General features: G+C 43.6%; 1 protein-coding gene across 8 annotated transcripts in view; it reads left to right on the forward strand.

Moving 5' to 3' along the window:
• Positions 1 to 19,763, forward strand: part of sytl5 (synaptotagmin-like 5) — a 347,258-nt gene extending 327,495 nt beyond the window's left edge. For all 8 annotated transcript variants that reach the window (XM_068040626.1, XM_068040631.1, XM_068040625.1 and 5 more), the window contains 5 exons: positions 6,977 to 7,138; positions 8,782 to 8,890; positions 11,089 to 11,224; positions 11,731 to 11,939; positions 17,520 to 19,763. In XM_068040626.1, the coding sequence (XP_067896727.1) occupies positions 6,977 to 7,138; positions 8,782 to 8,890; positions 11,089 to 11,224; positions 11,731 to 11,939; positions 17,520 to 17,662 (759 nt within the window). In that variant the 3' untranslated portion in view covers positions 17,663 to 19,763. The remainder of the gene's footprint in view (positions 1 to 6,976; positions 7,139 to 8,781; positions 8,891 to 11,088; positions 11,225 to 11,730; positions 11,940 to 17,519) is intronic.
• Positions 19,764 to 24,958: the final 5,195 nt, after the last annotated feature.

Genomic DNA, 24,958 nt, shown 5'->3' on the forward strand with positions numbered 1-24,958 from the left:
GCCCTTTGTATATTCAAATAGGCAGCTGATAGACTGTTTCAGGGCCACTGCCCAAAATTGGGCTGCCCTGAAAACAGTTGATGACAGGCCAGCTGTCATTAGGAAAACATGGTCTACGTGCAGCCTAACCAGCAGTCCTTAAAGGAACTGCTGCAGTCCACCACCAAAAAAGTGCACTTTTAAAAAAAAAAAATTATCTGAATGGGAAGCTTTCCTTCTTAAAAAAAAAATCTGTGACAATATTTCTGTTTGTGCTACCTGAATTGTGACGGTAACCTCAAAAATATTATATACTAGCAGATCTCCTGTGGTCAGTCATAGAAAAAACAACGTTATAGCATGTAAAACATAATGGGATAGATTTTTAACTTGTCATCTGAACATAATAAAACAATTAAAGGCTCTTTATCAGAATGTACAAAGCATTCTTAACACGATAGGACAAACTAGTGGCACAAATAGAGATAAGTGGGTTTGATATAATCGTCATTACAGAGATATGGGGCTGGATTTTATGGGCCCCCTGAGGCGGGGTCAGGCAGGGGGGCACATAGAATCACAACGGGCAGTGGGCAGCAGAGGGCCCATTGCCACCCCATCGCCAAGCCATTTTGCTGGGGTGGGATAGGAACATAGGAACAGGAGTAGGTCATTCAGCCTATCGGGCCTGCCCCGGCATTCAATACAATCATGGTTGATCTTCCACTTCAATGCCTTTTTCCCACACTATCTTCATATCCCCTTATGTCATTTGTATTTAGAAATCTGTCAATCTCTGCTTTAAACATACTCAATGACTGAGCTTCCACAGCCCTCTGGGGTAGAGAATTCCAAAGATTCACAGCCCTCTGAAAAAATCTCTGTCTTAAGTGGCTTCCCCCTTATTTTGAAATTGTGTCCCCTGGTTCTAGACTCCCTAACCAGGGGAAATATCTTAGCTGCATCTACCCTGTATATCCCTTTAAGTATTTTGTAGGTCTCAATGAAATCACCTCTCTTCGAAACTCTAAAGAATACAGGCCCAGTTTCCCCAATCTCTCTTCAAACGACAGTCCCGCCATCCCAGGAACAAGTCTGGTGAACCTTCGTTGCACTCCTTCTATGGCAATAATATCCTTCCTAAGGTAAGGGGACCAAAACTGCACACAGTACTCCAGGTGCAGTCTAACCAAGGTTTTATACAATTGAAGCAAGACTTCACTACTCCTGTACCTAAATCCTCTTGCGATAAAGGCTAACATACCATTAGCCTTCTTAATTGCTTGCTGCACCTGCATGTTAGCTTTCTGTGACTATTGATAAGGACACCCAGGTACCTTTGTACATTTATACTTTCTAATCTCTTATCATTTAAGAAATACTCTGCACATCTATTCCTCCTACCAAAATGGGTAACTTCACATTTTTCCACATTATATTCCATCTGCCACGTTTTTGTCCATTCACTAAGTCTGTCCAAATCCCCTTGAAGCCGCTTTGCATCTTCCTCACAACACACATTCCCACCTAGTTTTGTGTCATCCGCAAACTTGGAAATATTACATTTGGTCCCCACATCCAAATCATTGATATATATTGTGAACAGCTGGAGCCCAAGGACTGATCCCTGTGGTACCCGACTAGTTACAGCCTGCCAATGCGAGAATGACCCGTTTATTCCTACTCTCTGCTTTCTACCTGTGAACCAATCCTTAATCCATGCAAGTATAATACCGCCTACCCCATGTGCTTTAATTTTGCTAGCCAACCCCTTGTGGGGGACTTTATCAAAAGCCTTCTGAAAATCCAGGTATTCCATGTCCACCAACTCCCCATACCACGTCCAACGACAGCCTTCCTGCCCAGAGGCCAATCAAGGCCCTTAAGTGGCCTATTACCAACCCCTTGAGAGTCTCTTCCCACCGCCGCTGGCACCAAACCAGTGGCGGGGATGCCTCTGCCATGTGGGGAGGGAGCCCACGGATCCCGCTCATAAAACCTTCACCTCTATGGACCACTCCTCCCCCTTACCGGGGAGTTTTGGACTGTCCCCGACGACCCTGCTTCACTTAGCTGAGGTCCGGGTTTCTGGCACTGGGCCTGGGTCCAAGGCCTGTGCAGTACCGGCAGTGGCCAACACTCCCAGTGGCGCCGCCAGCCCTGTGATTGGCCGGCAGCTCTTCTAGGCAGGATCCCGTATTTAAAGGGACAGAGATCCCAGTGCCAAAAACCGTGTCTCCAGAACAACGGAGGAACATACCCGGGTGGGATGGAGTGGTGGGGCACAAAAAGACTGATGTGGGGTTCCCCCCACCTTTTCAGCCTGGTGCCAGGATTCCCGCTGCCTCCACAGGATCCAGGCCATGGTTACAAGATGACCAAGCCTGGGAAATAAATATTCCAGGGTACACAACATTTTGAAAAGACAGACAGAATGGAAAAGGAGGCGCAGCTTTGATAATAAAGGATGACATAAGAGCATTAGTGAAAAAGAATCTTGGCTCTGAAGATCGGGCAGTAGAATCAGTATGAGGGGAGATTAGAAATAACCAGGGTCAGAAAACGCTGGTGGGAGTAGTTTGTGGGACACCTAACAATAGTTATACCATTGGACAGAGCATTAATTTCTCTTGTCTGCCTCTAAGGGACCAACGTTTACATTAACTACTCTCCTTTTTATATACATATAAAAGCTCTTACAATTCTAACCCGTGGCGGTCGCGGCGGAGGGAGTTCGGCAGCAAGGGCAGGGGAGTGGCCCTCAACAGGCCCCCCACTTTCCGATGCTGGATCCCTCATTCTGGATCTTGGTGCCTTTGACTGAGGGTCTACCCGCACCCGCCCCATCCCGGAGTCACGAAGCAGCCCGTATGGTTTTTCATGCTATGCTTCCTGTGCGGCGGTAGGGCCACCTGCCACACGGGTAATTGCAGCTGTGGCGGAAAGAGGCCCTTAATTGGGGGTTAATTACCCAGTTCAGGACCTCAATTGGTGATGGAGCAGTAAGGCAATTTTCAGGCCTTCCTGCCCTGGACTAAATTTTGGCGGAGGCAGGACGGTGGCAGGAACCCCCACCCCGGCCACCATCTCACCTGAGTTTATGCTTTCCTCACCTCCAAACCCGCTACAAGGGAGAGCATAAAATTACCTACTTTGTGTCTGTCTTCACAGTAGAAGACACAAATTACATATCAGAAATTGAGGGTATCCAAGGGGCTAAGAGGAGTGAGGAAATTAAGGTAATTGATATCAGCAGAGAAAAAGTACTGGAGGAACTGAAGAAAAAAAAATCCCCGGGCCTGATGATCTACATCCCAGAGTACTTAAGGAAGTGGCCCCAGAAATAGTGGATGCATTGGTGGTCATCTTTCAAGATTCTATAGACTCTGGAACAGTTCCTATAGATTGGAGGGTTACTAATGTAACCCCACTATTTAAAAAGGGAGGTAGAGAGAAAGCAGGGAATTATAGACCAGTCAGCCTGATGTCGGTAGTGGGGAAAATTCTAGAGTCCATAATCAAAGATTTTATAGCAGAGCACTTAGAGAACAGTGGTAGAATCGGACAGAGTCAGCATGGATTTATGAAAGGGAAATCATGCTCAACAAATCTACTAGAATTCTTCAAGGATGTAACTAGTAGAATTGATGAGGGGGAGCTAGTGGATGTGGTTTATTTGGACTTTCAGAAGGCTTTCGACAAAGTCCCACATAAGAGGTTAGCGTGTAAAATTAAAGCGCATGGGATTGGGGGTAGTGTATTGTGATGGATAGAAAATTGGTTGGCAGACAGGAAACAAGGAGTAGGAATAAACGGGTCCTTTTCCGAATGGCAGGCAGTGACTAGTGGGGTAGCGCAGGGATCGGTGCTAGGACCCCAGCTATTCACAATATATGTTAATGATTTAGATGAGGGAACTAAATGCAATATCTCCAAATTTGCAGTTGACACAAAACTGGGTGGGAGGGTGAGTTGTGAGGAGGATGCAGAAAGGCCCCAGGGTGATTCGGACAAGTTGAGTGAGTGGGCTAATGCATGGCAGATGCAGTTTTATGTGGATAAATGTGAGGTTATCCACTTTGGTAGTAAAAACAGGAAGGCAGATTATTATCTGAACCACTATAAACTGAGAGAGGGGAATATGCAACAAGACCTGGGTGTCCTCGTGCACCTGTCGCTGAAGGTAAGCATGCAAGTACAACAGGTGGTTTAAAAAGGGCAAATGGTATGTTAGCCTTCATAGCGAGAGGATTCGAGTACAGGAGCAGGGATGACTTGGTGCAATTATACAGGGCCTTGGTGAGGCCACACCTGGAATATTGTGTGCAGTTTTGGTCTCCTTATCTGAGGAAGGATGTTCTTGCTACAGAGGAAGTGCAGCGAAGGTTTACCAGACTGATTCCTGGGATGGCGGGACTGACGTATGAGGAGAGACTGAGTCCGTTAGGATTATATTCGCTGGAGTTCAGAAGAGTGAGGGGGGGATCTCATAGAAGCCTATAAAATTCTAACAGGATTTGACAGGGTAAATGCTGGAAGGATGTTCCCAATGGTGGGGGAGTCCAGAACCAAGGGTCATAGTCTAAGGATATGGGGTAAACCTTTCAGGACTGAGATGAGGAGAAATTTCTTCACCCAGAGAGTGGTGAGCCTGTGGAATTCCCTACCACAGAAAGCAGTTGAGGCCAAAACATTGTATGTTTTCAAGAAGGAGTTAGATATAGCTCTTGGGGCGAAAGGGATCAAAGGATATGGGGGGAAAGCGGGAATAGGTTACCGTGTTGGATGATCAGCCATGATCATAATGAATGGCGGAGCAGGCTCGAAGGGCCGGATGGCCTACTCCTGCTCCTATTTTCTATGTTTCTAACTCAAAGTTGACAAATGCCCAGGACCTGATGAACTACATGCTAGGGTTCTAAAAGAGGTAACTGCAGACATAGTGGATGCACTGGTTAAGATTTTCCAAAACTTCCTAAATTCTAGAATGATCCCAGCAGCTTGGAAGTTAAAAATATTACGCCAATATTTGACATTAGTCATCGGGAAATGCTGGAATCAGTTATTAAGGAAGGCTTAACAATGCACTTGGAAAATCATAGTATAATCAGACAGAGTCAACATGGTTTTACCAAAAGGAAATCATGTTTTACAAATATATTAGAGCTTTTTGAGGATGGAACTGGTAGGGTAGATAGAGGGGAAACAGTAGGTGTAGCATACTTGGGTTCCAAAAGGCATTCAATTAGGTGCCACACAAAAGGTTAATATGCAAGATAAGGACCCATGGAGTTTGGGATAATATATTACTATGAATAGAGGATTGATTATTGGACAGGAAGCGGGTATAAACGGGGCAGGCTGTGACTAGCAGAGTGCCACAAGGATCAGTCCTGGGGCCTCAACTATTTAGAACCTATATTAATGACTTAGACAAAGAGACCAAGAGTAATGTATCCAAGTTTGCTGATGATGCAAAGCTAGGTGGGAATGTATGCTGTGCGGAGGACACAAAGACACCGCAAAGAGATATAGACAGATTAAGTGACTGGCAAATGGAGTATAATGTGGGGAAAAGTGAGATTATTCACTTTGGTAATAATAGAAAAGCAGAATATTTTTTAAAAGGCATTAAACTTATAATTGTTGATGTTCGGAGAGACATGAGTGTACTCATACATGGAAAACAAAGTTAGCTTGCAGGTACAGTAAGCAATTAGGTAGGCAAATAACATGTTGGCTTTTATTGTAAGGGGATTGGATAAAAACAAGGAAGTCTTTCTACAATTGTTTAGGGCTTTGATGAGACCACACCTGATGTACAGTGTACAGATTTGGTCTCCATAGCTAAGGAAGATTCACTCGATTGGGTCCTGGGATGAGAGGGTTGACCTATGATGAGGGGCTGAGTGAATTGGGCCTATACTTTCCGGAGTTTAGAAGAATGAGTGGTGATCTCATTGAAACATACAAGACTCTAAAGGGGCTTGGCAGGGTAAACACTTATAGGTTGTTCCCCTGGCTGGAGAATCCAGAATACAGAGGCACAGCCTCAGGATAAAGGGTCGATTGTTTAGGACTGAGATGAGGAGACCTTTCTTCACTCGGAAGGTTGTAAATCTTTGGCATTCTCTACCCCAGAGGGTTGTAGATACTCCATCATTGAATATATTCAAGGCTGGGATACAGATTTTTGATCTCAAATGGAATCAAGGGACCTCTGGCTCTGGTTTGGGCCTTGTAATGTGCAAAGATGTTTCAGATGCAAATTGCAGTGGCCATTTTGGCTGCCAGTTTTTTAAAAAAGTTAACTGCACGATTTTCTCCATTAAAAGTCTAATGTAAGTTTACAATCAATTAAATTGATATTTCTCATTTGGCATATAGTGTTTTCTTGACACAGCAATTCAGACTAGAGGCAAGCACTGTGGCTTTATTGGTGGAAGGTCAATTAAAAGCTTGCAGACATTGTATTTGTTTTTTCTGTACGGTCTATGAAAAATAGAAACAAAATTGCATGGAAGTGCATGAATATGTAAAGTTTTTACATTAGAGATGTTTTTGATTAAATGAGGATCTTATACTACACTCCATGTAGGCCATAACTTCTTAGACCTTTCATGTTGAAATAGCTGCCTTAATAAAGCAGCATTTTAGTGCTGAGGACACATTTTCAGATAAACATTTCAGTTTGAGTCACCGTCATTAACTATAGTCAAGACCGAGACGGAGAGACTTTTGGACTCTGTGGGAATCATGGGATATCAGGATCAGGCAAGAAAATGAAGTTGAAGTCAAAGATCAACTATGATCTTGTTAAATGGCGGAGTAGGCTCAAGGGACTGTATGGCTTACTCCTGCTCCTATTTCTTGTGCTAAATGCTACTAAATGACAGCACTTCATTGGCAACACATTGGCTGAACAGAATGTTTCTAGATGGCTGAGTGCCTCAACTATTATCTGTAAATTATCTCACTTTTGTAACCATTCTTGCAGTATGTCATCAGTCACACACAACTGGAGACAAGAACACTACAGCTGTCAGTCTGGCATTATGACAGGTTTGGACGGAACAGTTTCTTGGGTGAAGTGGAGATACCATTTGATTCCTGGGATTTGGAAAATCGAATTGAGGAATGGTTTCTACTGCAGCCAAAGGTGAGCTTCTAAATACAAGATTACATAAAAGGGTCTCCACTCCCAACAGTGAGGGAAATGAGGAGGGACAATTGCCTCAGACCATTAGCTACTAGCAGTGTTCAGCGAGGAATTGGCAGAGGCTGAGGATCTGGTCACTCACCTGTCTGCCCTCTCAGCTATGATAGTACATTTTGTGGGGGTATCCAACTGGAAGGAGAGTAAATAACCTTAAAAAAGGAAGTCTTGGCCTTACCAAATGAAATACAAATAACGTACTAAAGTTCTACCTTTTTTTAAATTGTATAGGAATTCCTATAGTGGTCAATACCAGGACTGATGATCATTTTATGATTCCTTAAGTGTTTAAAGATGTAACAACTTCAACAGACTTGTAAAGGCGCGTATTATTTTAAACATCAATGACTGACTTTTTTTCTTCACTTCTGTCTTCCAGGCAGAGACTCATAACTGGGATACAGTACTTGTAATCCTCCAGTACCCTACCTACTTAGTGATTCTTGAAGTTTGAATTCCAAATCTTAACTTAATGCCTTTATAATTGTAGCTCAGTAATGGAAAGTGTGTCTTTCCATCTGCAATGTATATTTATGTATTTTTTGATTCGAGCAAAATATGCTTCACAATCTCAATCTTTTCAGCATATATTTGGCATGAGAGCTCCAGATGGTCCTGATGAACACTTTTTATAGTTAGTAAACCATCCATTAACACAACCAATGCTATATAACTGAACTGAAACAATGATTGTTAATTGTAGAATGGCAATTATTAACATGATTAAAATAATATTTAATGACTGCATAGCTGATTTTAAAACTTTGACTGAATTTTATGCTCCTTGAGTGAAGGATGTAAGTGCGCGGAAATGGAACACTTACCCATTTTGACCATAATATCAGTATTACACAGACCACACCATTCTGCGTACTAGAGCTCTTAAATTCTCTCCTTTAACGTGCCTTGGTCCCACCATCAGATGAGAAATGTTTGATTATTTTAATACAAATTAGAATGAGTTTTGTTCTGTGGGCCTAAACCTTTATTATTCCTCCACCTCAGAATAAGAAGTCACTATTTGGTCATTAACAATGTTTGAACCATTGCTAGGTGGATAGTAGAAACTCCTCACTACTAGCAAACTCACTGCAAAATACATGATTGTCGTGCCACCATCCTCTAGAACATAGCATGGGCACACCCCGTACCCCGTCCAATAGTGGTTCCACAGGTTGCGGGTGCAGAGCTTACAGCATCATGGTTGTTGTTCTGCAACTCACTCATGTCATCGTACATATCAAACAGTGGCTATATGAGGAACTATTCTCATAATTTCCCTCTAAGGCAGGCCTGCAAGCAACTGTTGTCCAACGTTAATGATAGATATTAGTGTTAAGTTGAAATGCATCTGGATCTTTGGGAAGTTCTGGTGCAGTCACTATGAACTGATGTTCCCTTCCAAGACCCATTTGTTTTCAATTGTAATGTAATTTTCATGGAATAAAAGGAATATGTCACAAAATGCAATTGTTAGATTACTTCAACCTGCAAATCACTAAAGATTTCAGATTACAAATACTGTCAAATGGGGGTGGATTTTAGTGCAATTCTTACAGAAGTACTTGTCCTTTGCTTATGCGTAGATTGAGGCTGCTGTAGATAACGTTCTACAGTATAAAGGAGAATTGACAGTTGCTTTGCGTTATATCCCAGTTGATCAGACTCTAGCCTTGCCACCAGAACATGGAAAAGGTAAGTGAATTTACATGTATTACAACTGCTCTATGTAGAGTACTGAGGCCTGATTAGTGCCAATGCACAAGTACAGAATATGCAGCAGCACTAATACAATGATTATAATAGGACTAAACTATATTGCTTGAGACTCACGCCCCGTGCCACTGGTTACTAACTACCACTAACAATGTAAAACTGCCAGGCTTCACTGGGAAGGCCCATTGTCAGCTGTTCTTACTCAGTCTCATCAGTTTTACATTAGGTGTGCAGCTGGCTCTATGGGACCTGCTCTTGTGAGAACTTGTGCTAATGGGGAGGTCTTTGAAAAGTAAGAGCAGCTTATACTACCGTACTTAAAAGAGCAAAATTTAAATGAATGTGAAATGCAGTTAAAAATGGTTCATTACATTGCAATAATGGTTGGAAAATCTACAGGAAAGTACAAGTACTTAAGGAAATCAAAATTCATTCTGACCAAAGAGGAACAGAGCCCACATCATTAAATAGTATAGTAAGGATAAGCAAGTGGCTTTCAAAGTGTACAAGGAATCTAATAGGTGACAGGAGATTTGGGTAATTGTAAAGATTAGGAAAAAAATAGATTAAACAAAAAAATGAAAAACAAAGAGGAACGTTGCATGTAAGATTTGAGAAATCTCAAGTTAACAGAATAATTAGTAAAAAGGCCTCAGGCTTGCTCTGCTCAAAATTCTTAAACAGTTGCTGTGGCTAGGATATGGAGCCAAGAGGAAAAAGAGAGTTCCTCTTGATTCCACAGCACTCCTGAACGGTGCTGCATACCTGTGATTGAACCCCCTCCCCATTGGCCTTCCTCCCAGGACTCGCTTGAGGTTCACTGCTGGTGAGGCAAACAGCACAATGCTATCTTTCACCACATCATTAACCCACTCTCTTTGCCTTTGCCCCCATGACCTCCTTGTCAGTTAATCTGTCTGGCCCTCTGTACTATCACACAACCTCCCTTTTGTTCTCTTTCCCCCCACCTCCACTTTATTTGCTTAAAACCTATCACATTTCTAACCTTTGCCAATTCTGATGAAAGATCACTGACCTAAAAGTTAACTCTGCTTCTCTCTCCACAGATGCTGCCAGACCTACTGAGTATTTCCAGTATCTTCTGTTTTTATTTCAGATTTCCAGCATCTGCAGTATTTTGCTTTTATTTTAGCACAACACTAATTCCTTGCAATGGAAAGCTGCGTCTGGAGGTACGACCAGTGCTGGCAGCTTACCCAAATTATTGAAATGAGGCCAGAGGCTCAATTTAGAGCAAGCCTCAGCCACGCTCCAGGCATGTGCTGTCTGTGTATCATTGGTTAAGTACCCTTTATTGGGCCATAACCAATTTTTACCCCAGAGAGTAGCGATGTGAAATTGTGGCTAATGGTTGAGTCAGAAAACCATGTAAATATTCAAGATTAAATTGCATAATTGATAAAGGAATGAGAACAAGCCATATTAATGTGGTTAAGATGGTTTGCTCATGTGGAGGGTAAATGCTCACATGGACTAGTTGGCCTAAATGGCCGGTTTCCATGTTATAATTTCTATGTATTAAAGTTATCATGGAATGCAATAAAACACCTTGCAAGATATTTTATTCTGAGACAACCTCACTCAGGACATATATTTGAAACTACACTTTTCTATCTCATTTCGATCAGCAGAAGGTTCTTGACCGTACTGTTACCACTTGATAAGATAGCAAGATAACTGAGTTACCACCAACCAAACAGATTCTGATGCTTTGATAGAAACTAATTACAGATGTAATCCTCTCTCTGTAGAAAAGGCAAACATAATTATGAAACTCCAAACCAAATGTATATTAGTCTCTGGTCACCTGTACCTTTGAATTGTAAGTATTGCTTTATCTCCAGTCAGTTTGATATCTCAGTAACAACTATTACAATGTTTGCCCAGCAGGTGTTTACTTTGCTCCGGTGACACCGATACTTGCGACGACAGCTTCAGTAATTCTAAGTTGCAAGTATAATGCAGCAGCTTTCACTTTCCTCAGTAGGATGTCTTGTGGCCTGTAATATATTTCACGTTTGGTTAAAAATACATTGCATAAGCCAAGGCATTTAACACTAAATTGTTATCACTGTTTCCAAATGGAATAGTTTATTGCCACAATAATTATTTTGATATTAGCTTAAAAATAAGTTAAACATTTTCTTTCAACATAGCTAAACGAAGTTTCATTAGAGGAAAGAAAGGCTCTGCGCAGGCACACAGTGGCGGAGTATTGGAGGTGCTCATTAAGGAAGCAAAAAACTTAACTGCTGTAAAAACGGGAGGAGTTTCAGATACCTTTGTAAAAGGGTAAGTTTTAGAAAATTTAGCATCAAGTTGTGTTCCTTAAGCATCACCTGTAAATAATTAACTGGGATACCAGAGTAAGCAATTTTTGAAATGAATAAAAAGTGCTTTAGCATATCCCAAATTTCCAAAATTACTATGTACCCCAAGAGAAACTGTAGAAATAGTGGATGCTGAAGAAAATACATTCAACTAAGTGCTGGATCATTACTAACCTGCATATTACCAGTGTGATAATTTGTATGGGTCTATGTCTTATCACAGGAAGAAATTAGTTAGTGCAACAGACTCTGATGCTGGGAAGATTTACTAAAATTCTTTTTTAGAAAGCTCCTACTAGCATTATTTTATTGTATGTCAGCTATTTTCTTACCATCTTTATCTAAAGTTTTAGGAATGTTTCAAAATAGAAGGCATCACCAATATAGTAGAGGGACAGATCCAGATTTTCTCTGTTGCTGAACTAAAATGTGAACTTATTGTTCCTTTATTATTTTGTTTTAAATCAGATATTTGCTTCCTGACAACAGCAAAGTTTCTAAGCACAAAACGCCTATCATTAAAAAGAGTGTAAACCCCCAGTGGAACCACACCTTCACCTACAGTGGTTTAAACCCGAATGATCTACAAAATGTCTCCTTAGAATTAACAGTCTGGGACAAAGAATCACTTTCCAGCAATGTTTTTCTAGGGGGCATCAGACTCGGTCAAGGCAATGGTAATTACATTATTTTTTCATCTTTTTAACCTTTTGTTCTTCATTTTTCCACAACCAATTTGCTGTCAACAGGGAAAGTAGTCCAAAGAGAAGCTTAGCTCAGATTTTAGCCATGTAGAAATTATGCTATGATACATGGCCCACAGTGGCTACAATGGTGTTATTGTATCAGATTTATTTATTCAGCGCTCATGGACATAAAATAAAGCACTATGGTTTCTAGTGAAACTATAAAATTGCCGCAAGTTTTATCTGGAAGTTGGAGAAACCACCTCTTACCTCCCCATCCCATACTGGTGTTAATTCCAAGGATAGCAGCAACTCTGCAGTACTTCAGTCAAATAAGTCATGAGTGCTCCAGAAAAGAAAATGATACAAAATTGTGATAGTAATAGCAAAAGCTTTATTGGCTGAGGCAGGAGACAATAAACGTTCATTCAGGGTAGATTCAAAGTGCTTTTCATGTTATGACAAAGCTATTAGGAGTAGTTTGAGTCAGTCTATACTCCAGTGGATGATGATCATGGACCAGCTGTAGGGTGTCTTATATTAACATAAATATTGAAATACAGTGGAAGCCTTTCCCATGCTTGTTGATTTCTGCATCTAGAGACAGGTTACTGGTGATAGTTGAGCCTAGGTAGGTGAACTCTTGAACCACTTCCAGAGCGTGGTCGCCGATATTGATGGATGGAGCATTTCTGACGTCCTGTCCCATGCTGTCCGTTTTCTTGAGGCTGATGGTTAGGCCAAATTCGTTGCAGGCAGCCGCAAACCTGTCGATGAGACTCTGCAGGCACTCTTCAGTGTGAGATTTTAAAGCAGCATCGTCAGCAAAGAGGAGTTCCCTGATGAGGACTTTCCGTACTTTGGACTTTGCTCTTAGACGGGCAAGGTTGAACAACCTGCCCCCTGATCTTGTGTGGAGGAAAATTCCTTCTTCTGAAGACTTGAATGCATGTGAGAGCAGCAGGGAGAAGAAAATCCCAAACAGTGTGGGTGCGAGAACACAGCCCTGTTTCACACCACTCAGGATACGAAAGGGGTCTAATGAGGTGCTGCTATGCTGAATTGTGCCTTTCATATTGTCATGGAATGAGGTGATGATACTTAGTAGCTTTGGTGGACATCCAATCTTTTCTAGTAGTCTGAAGAGACCACGTCTGCTGACGAGGTCAAAGGCTTTGGTGAGATCAATGAAAGCAATGTAGAGGGGCATCTGTTGTTCGCGGCATTTCTCCTGTATCTGACGAAGGGAGAACAGCATGTCAATGGTCGATCTCTCTGCATCCATCCATCAATATCGGCGACCACGCTCTGGAAGTGGTTCAAGAGTTCACCTACCTAGGCTCAACTAGCACCAGTAACCTGTCTCTAGATGCAGAAATCAACAAGCGCATGGGAAAGGCTTCCACTGCTATGTCCAAACTGGCCACGAGTGTGGGAAAATGGCGCACTGACACGGAACACAAAAGTCCGAGTGTATCAAGCCTGTGTCCTCAGTACCTTGCTCTACGGAAGCGAGGCCTGGACAACATACGTCAGCCAAAAGCGACGTCTCAATTCATTCCATCTTCGCTGCCTCCGGAGAATACTTGGCATCAGGTGGCAGGACCGTATCTCCAACACACAAGTCCTCGAGGCAGCCAACATCCCCATTACTGAGTCAGCGGCGCTTGAGATGGCTTGGCCATGTGAGCCGCATGGAAGATGGCAGGATCCCCAAAGACACATTGTACAGCGAGCTCGCCACTGGTATCAGACCCACCGGCCGTCCATGTCTCCACTTTAAAGACGTCTGCAAACGCGACATGAAGTCCTGTGACATTGATCACAAATCATGGGAGTCAGTTGCCAGCGATTGCCAGAACTGGCGGGCAGCCATAAAGGCAGGGCTAAAGTGTGGCGAGTAGAAGAGACTTAGCAGTTGGCAGGAAAAAAGACAAAAGCGCAAGGGGAGAACCAACTGTGCAACAGCCCCGACAAACAAATTTTTCTGCAGCACCTGTGGAAGAGCCTGTCACTCTAGAATTGGCCTTTATAGCCACTCCAGGCGCTGCTCCACAAACCACTGACCACCTCCAGCCGCTTACCCATTGTCTCTCGAGACAAGGAGGCCAAAGGAAAAAGATTGAAATACATAAACCCTACCACATTCTTGCAGCATAAAACCATATTAGTGTATAAGCATGGACAATTTAAACTAAAATGTGGGAAATACATTAGTTTGCAGTGTGTATCATCTTCTAGATGCACTTCAGCAATTTGCTGAGGCTTCTTCAAGAGCACTTCCCAAACCTTGTGACCTCTACCATCTAGAAGGCCAAAGACAGCAGGTGCATAATAACACCACAAACTCAGTCATACACTTGGAAATATATATATATATATATATTTTACAGTATTGGTAGGAGTGACCACCACACAGTCATTGTGGAGACGAAGTCCCGCCTTCACATTGAGGAAACCCTCCTTCGTGTTGTGTGGCACTATCACCGTGCTAAATGGGATAGATTTCGAACAGGTCTAGCAATGCAAAACTAGGCATCCATGAGGCGCTGTGGACCATCAGCAGAATTGTACTCAACCACAATCTGTAACCTCATGGCCTGGCATATCCCCCACTTTACCATTACCATCAAGCCAGGAGACCATCCCTGGTTCAATGAAGAGTGCAGGAGGGCATGCCAGGAGCAGCACCATGCATACCTCAAAATGAGGTGTCAACCTGGTGCAGCTACAACACAGGACTATCTGCGTGCCAAACTGCGTAAGCAGCATGCAATAGACACAGCTAAGCGAACCCATAACCAATGGATCAGATCTAAGCTCTGCAGTCTTGCCACATCCAGCTGTGAATGGTGGTGGACAATTAAACAACTATCTGGAGGAGGTGGCTCCACAAATATCCCCATCCTCAATGATGGAGGAGCCCAGCACATCAGTGCGAAATCAAGGCTGAAGCATTTGCAACAATCTTCAGTCAGAAGTGCTGAGTTGATGGTCCATCTTGGCCTCCTCCTGAAGTCCCCAGCATCACAGATGCCAGACTTCAGCCAATTCGATTCACTCCGCATCATATCAAGAAATGACTGAAGGCACTGGATATTGCAAAGGCTATGGGCCCTGACAATATTCCGGCGATAGTACTGAAGACCTGTGCTCCAGAACTTGCCGCGCTCCTTGCCAAGCTGTTCCAGTACAGCTACAACACTGGCATCTACCCGGCAATGTGGAAAATTGCCTAGGTATGTCCTGTACACAAAGAGCAGGACAAGTTCAACCCAGCCAATTACCACCCCATCAGCCTTCTCTCTATCAGTAAAGTGATGGAAGGTGTCATCAACAGTGCCATTAAGCAGCACTTGCTTAGCAATAATTTGCTCAGTGACGCTCAGTTTGGGTTCCGCCAGGGCCACTCAGTTCCTCACCTCATGACCGTCTTGGTTCTAACATGGACAAAAGAGTTGAACTCAAGAGGTGAGGTGAGAGTGACTGCCCTTGACATCAAGGCAGCATTTGACTGAATATGGCATCAAGGAGCCCAAGCAAAACTGTCAATGGGAATCAGGGGGAAAACCCTCCGCTGGCTGGAGTCATACCTAGCGCAAAGGAAGATGGTTGTTGGAGGTCAATCATCTGAGCTCCAGGATATCATTGCAGGAGTTCCTCAGGATAGTGTCCTAGGCCCAACCATCTTCAGCTGCTTCATCAATGACCTTCCTTCAATCATAAGGTCAGAAGTGGGGATGTTCGCTGATGATTGCACAATGTTCAGCACCATTCATGACTCCTCAGATACTGAAGCAGTCCGTGTAGAAATGCAACAGGACCTGAACAATATCCAGGCTTCGGCTGATAAATGGCAAGTAACATTCGCGCCACACAAGTGCCAGGCAATGACCGTCCCCAACAAGAGAGAATCTAACCATTTCCCCTCGACATTCAACGGCATTACCATCGCTGAATCCCCCACTATCAACATCCTAGGGGCTACCATTGACCAGAAACTGAACTTGCGTAGCCATATAAATACCGTGGCTATAAGAGCAGGTCAGAGGCTAGGAATCCTGCGGCGAGTAACTCACCTCCTGACTCCCCAAAGCCTGTCCACCATCTATAAGGCACAAGTCAGGAGTGTGATGGAATACTCTCCACTTGCCTGGATGGGTGCAGTTCCAACAACACTCAAGAAGCTCGACACCATCCAGGATAAAGCAGCTCGCTTGATTGGCACCCCATCTACAAACATTCACTCCCTCCATCACAACGCAGTGACAGCAGTGCGTACCACCTACAAGATGCACTGCAGCAATGCACCAAGGTTCCTTAGACAGCACCTTCCATACCCGCGACCTCCACCAACTAGAAATACAAGGGCAGCAAATACATGGGAACACCACCACCTGCAAGTTCCCTTCCAAGTCCCACACCATCCTGACTTGGAACTATATCGCCGTTCCTTCACTGTTGCTGGGTCAAAATCCTGGAACTCCCTTCCTAAAAGCACTGTGCATGTACCTACCCCACATGGACTGCAGCGGTTCAAGAAGGCAGCTCACTACCACCTTCTTGAGGGCAATTAGGGATGGGCAATAAATGCTGGCCTGGCCAGCGACATCCACATCCCATGAATGAGTAAGAAAAAAAATTACTATTCCTTCATTGTCACTGGATCAAAATCTTGCAAGTCCCTACTTAACAACACTGTGATAACCTTCACCACATGGACTCCAGCATTCAAGATGGTGGCTCATCACCACCTTCAGCGGTAATTAGGGATGTGCAATATATGCTAGCCTTGTCAGTGATGATCATGTGGTCCCATGAATGAACTAAAAAGAAAATATAGTAGCTACATACTTCCTGACATGTATAGCATCAGGCAAAATCTTTAGAAAGTGATTTTCTCCCTCAGGAGCTGTCGCTTCTTGTGCTGCAGCAGGCCTGAAAGACAGTCAACAGAAAGTCTCTATCCCCAGTCTGACCTAATTCCCCAGCAGAGGCCAGAGCAACCCCACTTGTGTGCAGATGATCCTTGGGCCAGATTATAGTTAGGGTCTGTGAGCATCTCCAGGGTGGGTGCAAGTTCGACGCACTAGCTGAATCATATGAAATAATGGCTGAAAATAGTAGGACGTTGAGAACTGAAATGTACAGGGTTAAAAAATCCTGAAAGTGAAAGGAATTTTTAAATTAGTAACACACTTTGCATGCTGTCTTGCAAAAGTATGAATGTTGAGCTGTTGATTCTATTTCACTCTGTTCATTAACTTGTCTAGACCATGCCCTTGCAGGAAAATCAGTCCAAGAGGCAGTTCTTCAGGCACAGCATTACTAAATTCCACACAGACAAATTGGTGCAGACTTCTACTTTGCCAAAAAAAAAGGGAATCTGAAAAGTGTCCACTTTAACATGTTTCTCAACGTTTAATACAAAAATCAAGATTTGGGTTGTTGATATCTGACAAAACAACACTGCATATCTGATAATCTGACATGTTCTGTTGATCAAAATGAAGCGAGATTACTGGTATGGCACCTAAATGTTTATATTGTCACATAATTGTTTCTCAACAGGTTATAGCTATGGGAATGAAGTTGATTGGATGGATTCCCAAGGGGAGGAACAGCACATCTGGCTTCAAATGATAGCAAACCCAGGTGTCTCTGTGGAGAGCACAATAATGCTGAGAGCCAGCATGGGAAAACGCAAATTTTGAGCCTGACAGCATACAATGTAAAATACTACACACTGTCAAGCTACTGTACTACTGGAGCTGACTAGGTTGGGATAATTCTGTGACTGAACATATTACATTATAGTAATACAGGTGTTTTCACATTAATTTTTGTAAATACATTTCCGTGGGGGGTTTTTTTAAGTTCATTTTTGTAAAAATATCATTCAAGATCCTCTGATATCTGGTGCAGCAATTGGGAAGTGTTCAGCTGTGTCTGTCCTTGTAGATTAATATTAAAGGAATTCTTGGAGGTTTGACCACTTTATCGAAAAGTAGCCAACAAGGCTCTCGTCTGAAATACCACCAACAATTAAACTTCATCTATTTCCTGGTGTAATTGAATTAGCGATTTCAGTGATATGAACTCAACTGCAGAAGATTTTCTCTATGCAATAGCTCTAGCAAATTCATAACTATGAAGAATGTGATGCACAGAGGAAATCTTTCCCCAATATCTGTAACAAAACGTTTCTATTTATTGGCAAGTTCCACTTCAGTCAATGGATTGGTCATTTCAAAAGCCATGCCAATTCAATCCCTCCCTTGGACTTACTCTGCCACACTATTTCATACTGAAATGGTCAGCAGCTGGACCAATGCAGCTCAAGTAAACCCCAAGAGTGAATGAGAAGGCCCTATATGAATCACGTCTGACCTTGCCTCCCTTCTTATAATTGCACTTCTCATTAGCTACTGTCTGCAGGGCTGCAAAAAGGACCTCGCTGTGTAAGTAAACTATTTTAATCAGAGCTAGAGAAGTAGTAAGTGGCAACATTTAAAATTGGATCCAAATCAAAAAATTATAGAACCGCATTTCAATAAAACTAACATTTCAGGTACTAAAACAGTCGTGAAAAAAGGAAAAATCATAAATGACTTTCCCACCTGTGATAGTAATCTAATATAAAGAGTGAAGAATCCAACATCTGTTGACCTACATGCAATGATGTCCATGTTCCACTGTGTCCACTGTAAATCAGTGTCCAATAAAAAACATCAGAAACTATCAGCTTTGACCATTGTCCCTTATGCTGTGGTTTCCTACTAAAATCTTATCAAAGTCAATAAACTCACATTTTCTTGAACATTATCTGTTCTCTTCACACTCGAAACAAAAAGACTGGATGCTCACCATGTAAACACCCCACTCAAGCGATGCAGTTCTTGCTTGGTGATCTTTAACTATTCTAACATGCTGCAAGTTACAAAATTATAAATTAATTAATTCAGCTGTAGTTAGAGCAACAGTTTTGTATTTCTGAATTCTAGCTCATTACCATTAGCTGAATTAATGGACTAAAATATTCCTTTTAAAAAATCATATCCCAATAATACATGGTAAAAGTATAGGGGATAACTCATTTGCTCTCTGGTTATTGTGGAGTAAGCCAATCTCAGCTGGAGCAGCCATAGGTCAGCTACAATTGGCTTTAGCGACCCTGGGCAACAGAATTGGGGTAGGGATGTGTGTGGTGCGAATGTGCAGGGAACTGCGAAATGGGCACTCGTGAGCGCAATGCAACAACGTTCTACCCCAAGTACATGAGTGGGGATACCATTTTTGGTGCAATCCTCCAGCTGCTCTGGTGACAGTCGCTTAGGAAGGATGAACACATGGGTGATGTATTGGAAGTCAACTTTTGTCCAAAGAGCCATATTCCATTGAGAGTCAACAGCTTCAGGCAAAGGACAGTGAGAAAAATAACATTTTTAATAAAATGTTCAGTGATTTGGAAGAGGTATGGTGACATACACAATAATAGACGTCTCCAGCACTGGTTTCCTAGATGCAATATGGTCAGTGCAATTCTGAAAAATAATTGAGTGCATCATAATTCTTTTGTTAAAATAAAAGTCATTGTATTATCTATATTACAAAATATTGTTAACTGTGCAATTGTTATGGATCATAAATTATTAGGAGAAACTATTAACTCCAAGATTTAAATATTTTTAAACTGGTATTATAGTTTATCTATTCCTGTAACAGATTACCCCAGCTCTTGTGTCATGAAAACTTTGCAATATCAGCTATACACATTTCTACATCTTTAAAAGTGATATTTGTAGAACAATTCCTTCTGACATAAAAATATTCATTTATTCTAATGGTTGTACGAGTAATTTTTGTCTTTATTTTACTTTTTTCTCTATGCAAAAATGGAAAGTGAAAAGATTGAAAACCTAACCTAACACTAACTCTCAATAGATAATATTCATCATCTGCAATATAGTCCGTTGTTTCTAGGTCTTGGCAACGTAATGAAGCAGATCAAACATTGCCTCTGTCATAAACTCACTTTTTAAATGTCTTATGAAGACACCCTTATAGAAAGGCAGTAGTATTCTTGCATAGGTACAGTAATTTCAGAAAAACAAATTCATAATAATGCATTCTCACAGTAGATACTGGCTTGTTACTATATGCAAGTACACAAAAGGTTTTGTGAATTTACAAAAAGATTAAAATCTGCAAATACTGTGCTCATATTGGCCAGTTCTGATTAAAGGTCACATCCAATTCATATCCAACTTTGTCATTCAAATGCTAATCAATTTGCTGTTCACTTCCAGCATTTTGTGCTTTTATTTCACATTTTTTCAGGACTTGCAGTTTTCCTTTTGCCATTACATGTTCTAATTAGTGGTTAGTTATTTAAACCTAAGCAAAATGCTTATGGAAAGCAATTTTTTTCCCCACACAGAAAACATTTGTAACTGGCAAATCATTTTGGCCTACAACAAAGTATCTAAATTAGTTAGAATATGATCACTAAATGAATACTCCAGTATAAGACTGTAATAGCCTAAAGGCGGAATTTAGTGAACCCGTTGCGGGTCCCGGAAGTGGGTGCCGTTGCTGCTCGTCACGGATGGGGCTGGCCCACCGCAATCACGCAGCAGGCAGCCAATTATCATAATGGAAATGTGGGGCCCATCCAAGTTCAGAACAGGGGCAGGCGGTGAGGCGCCAATGGCGTTCCCAGCACAGACAACGCAGGTGCTGGCCACTATTTTTAAAGTGCTGCCAGCCCTGCTTAAACTGCTGCTTCACTGACTGACTTTACTGCTGATTTGCCTTTGACACTGCTGACCAACCAACCACCCACCTCCCCACCCAGGCTGCAAGGGAAAGACGGGAGATCCTTCTTCCAAGGGATGGCAAGAAGAGGTCCTCTCACCTGACCGAGCAAGCCTGGATGGAGATCAAGAGAAGGTCTGCAGCCGTGGGGTCACCAAAGCAACTGGGTCCAGCACAGGAAGAGTCAATGACCTCCTTCATTCTGCCAAGGTGCGTGCTCAATACTTCTCTTTGTGGCTTGCTAGTGACTACCGGGGAGGTAGTATGACATGGGGAAGGAGTCACCACAAAGACGATGCACAAAGGATTAGGCATCACCACATCTTGGAAGATATATGAATGCATCTTGGCCACAGGCCATCTTCTTTCACAGCTCAGCCCAATGATATCCCAACAGCTGACGTGGGGAGGATCCATATAGGAAACCCCAACGGGATGAGGGGCTGTCACTAGCAGAGCTGTTCTCTTGCTCATGCTGTGAAGTCTTACTATGTTCCTCTTTCCACTTGCAGGCCAAAGGGCCCATAACGCTATGGAGACCTCAAGGACTGGTGGGGGAATAGCCGATATCCGGCCTCTTACCACGGCTGAGGAGGAGATACTGGAGCTAGCGGGGACCCAGGGGTCTCCACACAAGTGAGTGAGGATTGTCTTCATTTGACATCCATCACACCTCTGGAGATCCACATCACACCTGGTTAGCATGACAAGATCTGCACAGCCTAACTCTCGCTTGTTTGTGTTCTCCCATGCACGTTAACCTCTAAGGAGGAGCAGTCAGAAGATGCACGGTCATGAGTCTACTTTCTACCACAGAAAGCAGTTGAGGCCAAAACATTGTATGTTTTCAAGAAGGAGTTAGATATAGCTCTTGGGGCGAAAGGGATCAAAGGATATGGGTGGAAAGCAAGAACAGGTTACTGAGTTGGATGATCAGCCAGACGGGATATACCCAAAGTTATTACGGGAAGCGAGGGAAGAGATTGCCGTGACTTTGACGATGATCTTTGCGTCCTCACTGTCCACTGGAGTAGTACCAGATGATTGGAGGGTGGCAAATGTTATTCCCTTGTTCAAGAAAGGGAACAGGGATAACCCTGGAAATTACAGACCAGTCAGTCTTAAGTCGGTGGTGGGCAAATTATTGGAGAGGATTCTGAAACAGGATTTATGATTATTTGGAAAAGCATAGTTGGATTAGAGACAGTCAGCATGGCTTTGTGAGGGGCAGGTCATGCCTCACAAGCCTTACTGAATTCTTTGAGGATGTGACAAAACACATTGATGAAGGAAGAGCAGTGGATGTGGTGTATATGGATTTTAGCAAGGCGTTTGATAAGGCTCCCCATGGTAGGTTCATTCAGAAAGTAAGGAGGCATGGGATACAGGGAAATTTGGCTGTCTGGATACAGAATTGGCTGGCCCATAGAGGACAGAGGGTGGTAGTAGATGGAAAGGATTCAGCCTGGAGCTCGGTGACCAGTGGTGTTCCGCAGGGATCTGTTCTGGGACCTCTGCTCTTTGTGATTTTTATAAATGACTTGGATGAGGAAGTGGAAGGCTGGGTTAGTAAGTTTGCCAATGACACAAAGGCTGCTGGAGTTGTGGATAGTGTGGAGGGCTGTTGTAGGTTGCAACGGGACATTGACAGGATGCAGAGCTGGGCTGAGAAGTGGCAGATGGAGTTCAACCTGGAAAAGTGTGAAATGATTCATTTTGGAAGGTCGAATTTGAATGCAGACTACAGGCTTAAAGACAGGATTCTTGGCAGTGTGGAGGAACAGAGGGATCTTGGGGTCCACGTCCATAGATCCCTCAAAGTTGCCACCCAAGTTGATAGTGTTGTTAATGAAAGCCAACATCCCATACGCCTTCTTAACAGGGGGATTGAGTTTAAGAGCCGCGAGGTTATGCTGCAGCTCTATAAAGCCCTGGTTAGACCACACTTGGAATATTGTGTTCAGTTCTAGTCGCCTCATTATAGGAAGGATGTGGAAGCTTTAGAGAGGGTGCAGAGGAGATTTACCAGGATGCTGCCTGGACTGGAGGGCATGTCTTATGAAGAAAGGTTGAGGGAGCTAGGGCTTTTCTCATTGGAGCGAAGAAGGATGAGAGGTGACTTGATAGAGGTGTACAAGATGATGAGAGGCATAGATAGAGTGGATAGCCAGAGACTTTTTCCCAGGGTGGAAAGGGCTATCACCAGGGGGCATAATTTTAAGGTGATTGGAGGAAGGTTTAGGGGAGATCTCAGAGGTAGGTTCTTTACACAGAGAGTGGTGGGTGCGTGGAATGCACTGCCAGCGGTGGTAGTAGAAGCAGATACATTAGGGACATTTAAGCGACTCTTGGATAGGTACATGGATGATAGTAGAATGAAGGGTATGTAGGTAGTTTGATCTTACAGTAGGTTAAAGGGTCGGCACAACATCATGGGCCGAAGGGCCTGTACTGTGCTGTACTGTTCTATGTTTTATGTTCTATGAATGGCGGAGCAGGCTCGAAGGGCCGAATGGCCTACTCCTGCTCCCATTTTCTATGTTTCTATGAGTCTACTGGTGGAAGGTGCAGGTGAGATACTTGCATCTTAGTGGGTTTCCGCTCAGCCTTAGAATCAAGGTCACAAGCTGGTGAGAGCTCTGTCCACTCGCCCGAGAAGCTGACTCAGGTTGTGACAGCCAAGGCCTCAGACAGTTGGAGGACTGTGGGTGGCCGGGCCCATGCTGAGCCTCAGGCTGATAAGCCTCTCGTGTCAACAACACAGTGCATGCTGGAGTTGCAGAAAGAGGTAAGGCAACAACTGTCTGAGCTGCCAGAGGCCATGTACAGCCATGAGCAAACTATGGCGGAGTCCATCTCTGCCATGAGTGCTGCCATATCTCAGCCATGTGAGCGCATGTCTTCCTCCAGAGAGAGGTTGGCGACTCTCGTGGAGAGCCAGATCCCACAATTGCGTGCACACCATTGCCTTGGCTATGAGCTCATCTTAGCAGTGGCAAGGCGAGAGAAAGACAAAGTGCCTTGAGTCTTCTCCAGGGCCTCGTCCTTCTCTGGTCAACAGGGAGGTTCAAGTGAGCCTTGAAAGGGAGGAGAGGTCGACTTCCATAGCTGTGGCTCCCCTCACGGTGCTCGCAGTGTGGAAAGCAGCTCCTCAGCCCCTCCGCCAGTGATCCCAGCTCCAGTAGCTGTGACGACTGAGGAGAGTCCTGCACCTGGGCAGGAAACCCTCAGGCAGCCGGGCCCTCCAGGCGTCAGGCAGACAGAGGACAGCTGCCAAAGTCATCCCAGGCCAAGGGACAGCCTGATCAGCTGCCTGCCTCCAGCAAAGCTGCTATTGCAGGGGTTACACCTCATAGAAGCACATGGAAACATATAAAGAAAAGCACTTAAACACACTTGGGATTTCATGGGTGTTTGATATTTGCCAGTTGTTTTGTGTTATAAAGTTCTATCATTATTGCAGTTCATGCTCAAAGAACAAAAGAACAAAAACAGTACAGCACAGGAACAGGCCATTCGGCCCTCCAAGCCTGCTCCGATCTTGATGCCTGCCTAAGTTAACACCTTCTGCACTTCCGGGACCCATATCCCTCTATTCCCTTCCTATTTATGTATTTGTCAAGATGTCTCTTAAACGTCGCTATCGTACCTGCTTCCACCACCTCCCCTGGCAGCAAGTTCCAGGCACTCACTACCCTCTGTGTAAAAAACTTGCCTCGCACATCCCCTCTAAACTTTGCCCCTCTCACCTTAAACCTATGTCCCCTAGTAACTGACTCTTCCACCCTGGGAAAAAGCTTCTGACTATCCACTCTGTCCATGCCGCTCATAACTTTGTAAACCTCTATCATGTCGCCCCTCCACCTCCGTCGTTCCAGTGAAAACAATCCGAGTTTTTCCAACCTCTCCTCATAGCTAATGCCCTCCAGACCAGGCAACATCCTGGTAAACCTCTTCTGTACCCTCTCCAAAGCCTCCACGTCCTTCTGGTAGTGTGGCGACCAGAATTGCACGCAATATTCTAAGTGTGGCCTAACTAAGGTTCTGTACAGCTGCAACATGACTTGCCAATTTTTATACTCTATGCCCCGACCGATGAAGGCAAGTATGCCGTATGCCTTCTTGACTACCTTTTCCACCTGCGTTGCCACTTTCAGTGACCTGTGGACCTGTACGCCCAGGTCTCTCTGCCT

The sequence above is a fragment of the Heterodontus francisci genome, chromosome 10 (genome assembly GCF_036365525.1).
Source record: "Heterodontus francisci isolate sHetFra1 chromosome 10, sHetFra1.hap1, whole genome shotgun sequence".
Classification (NCBI taxonomy): Eukaryota; Metazoa; Chordata; class Chondrichthyes; order Heterodontiformes; family Heterodontidae; genus Heterodontus; species Heterodontus francisci.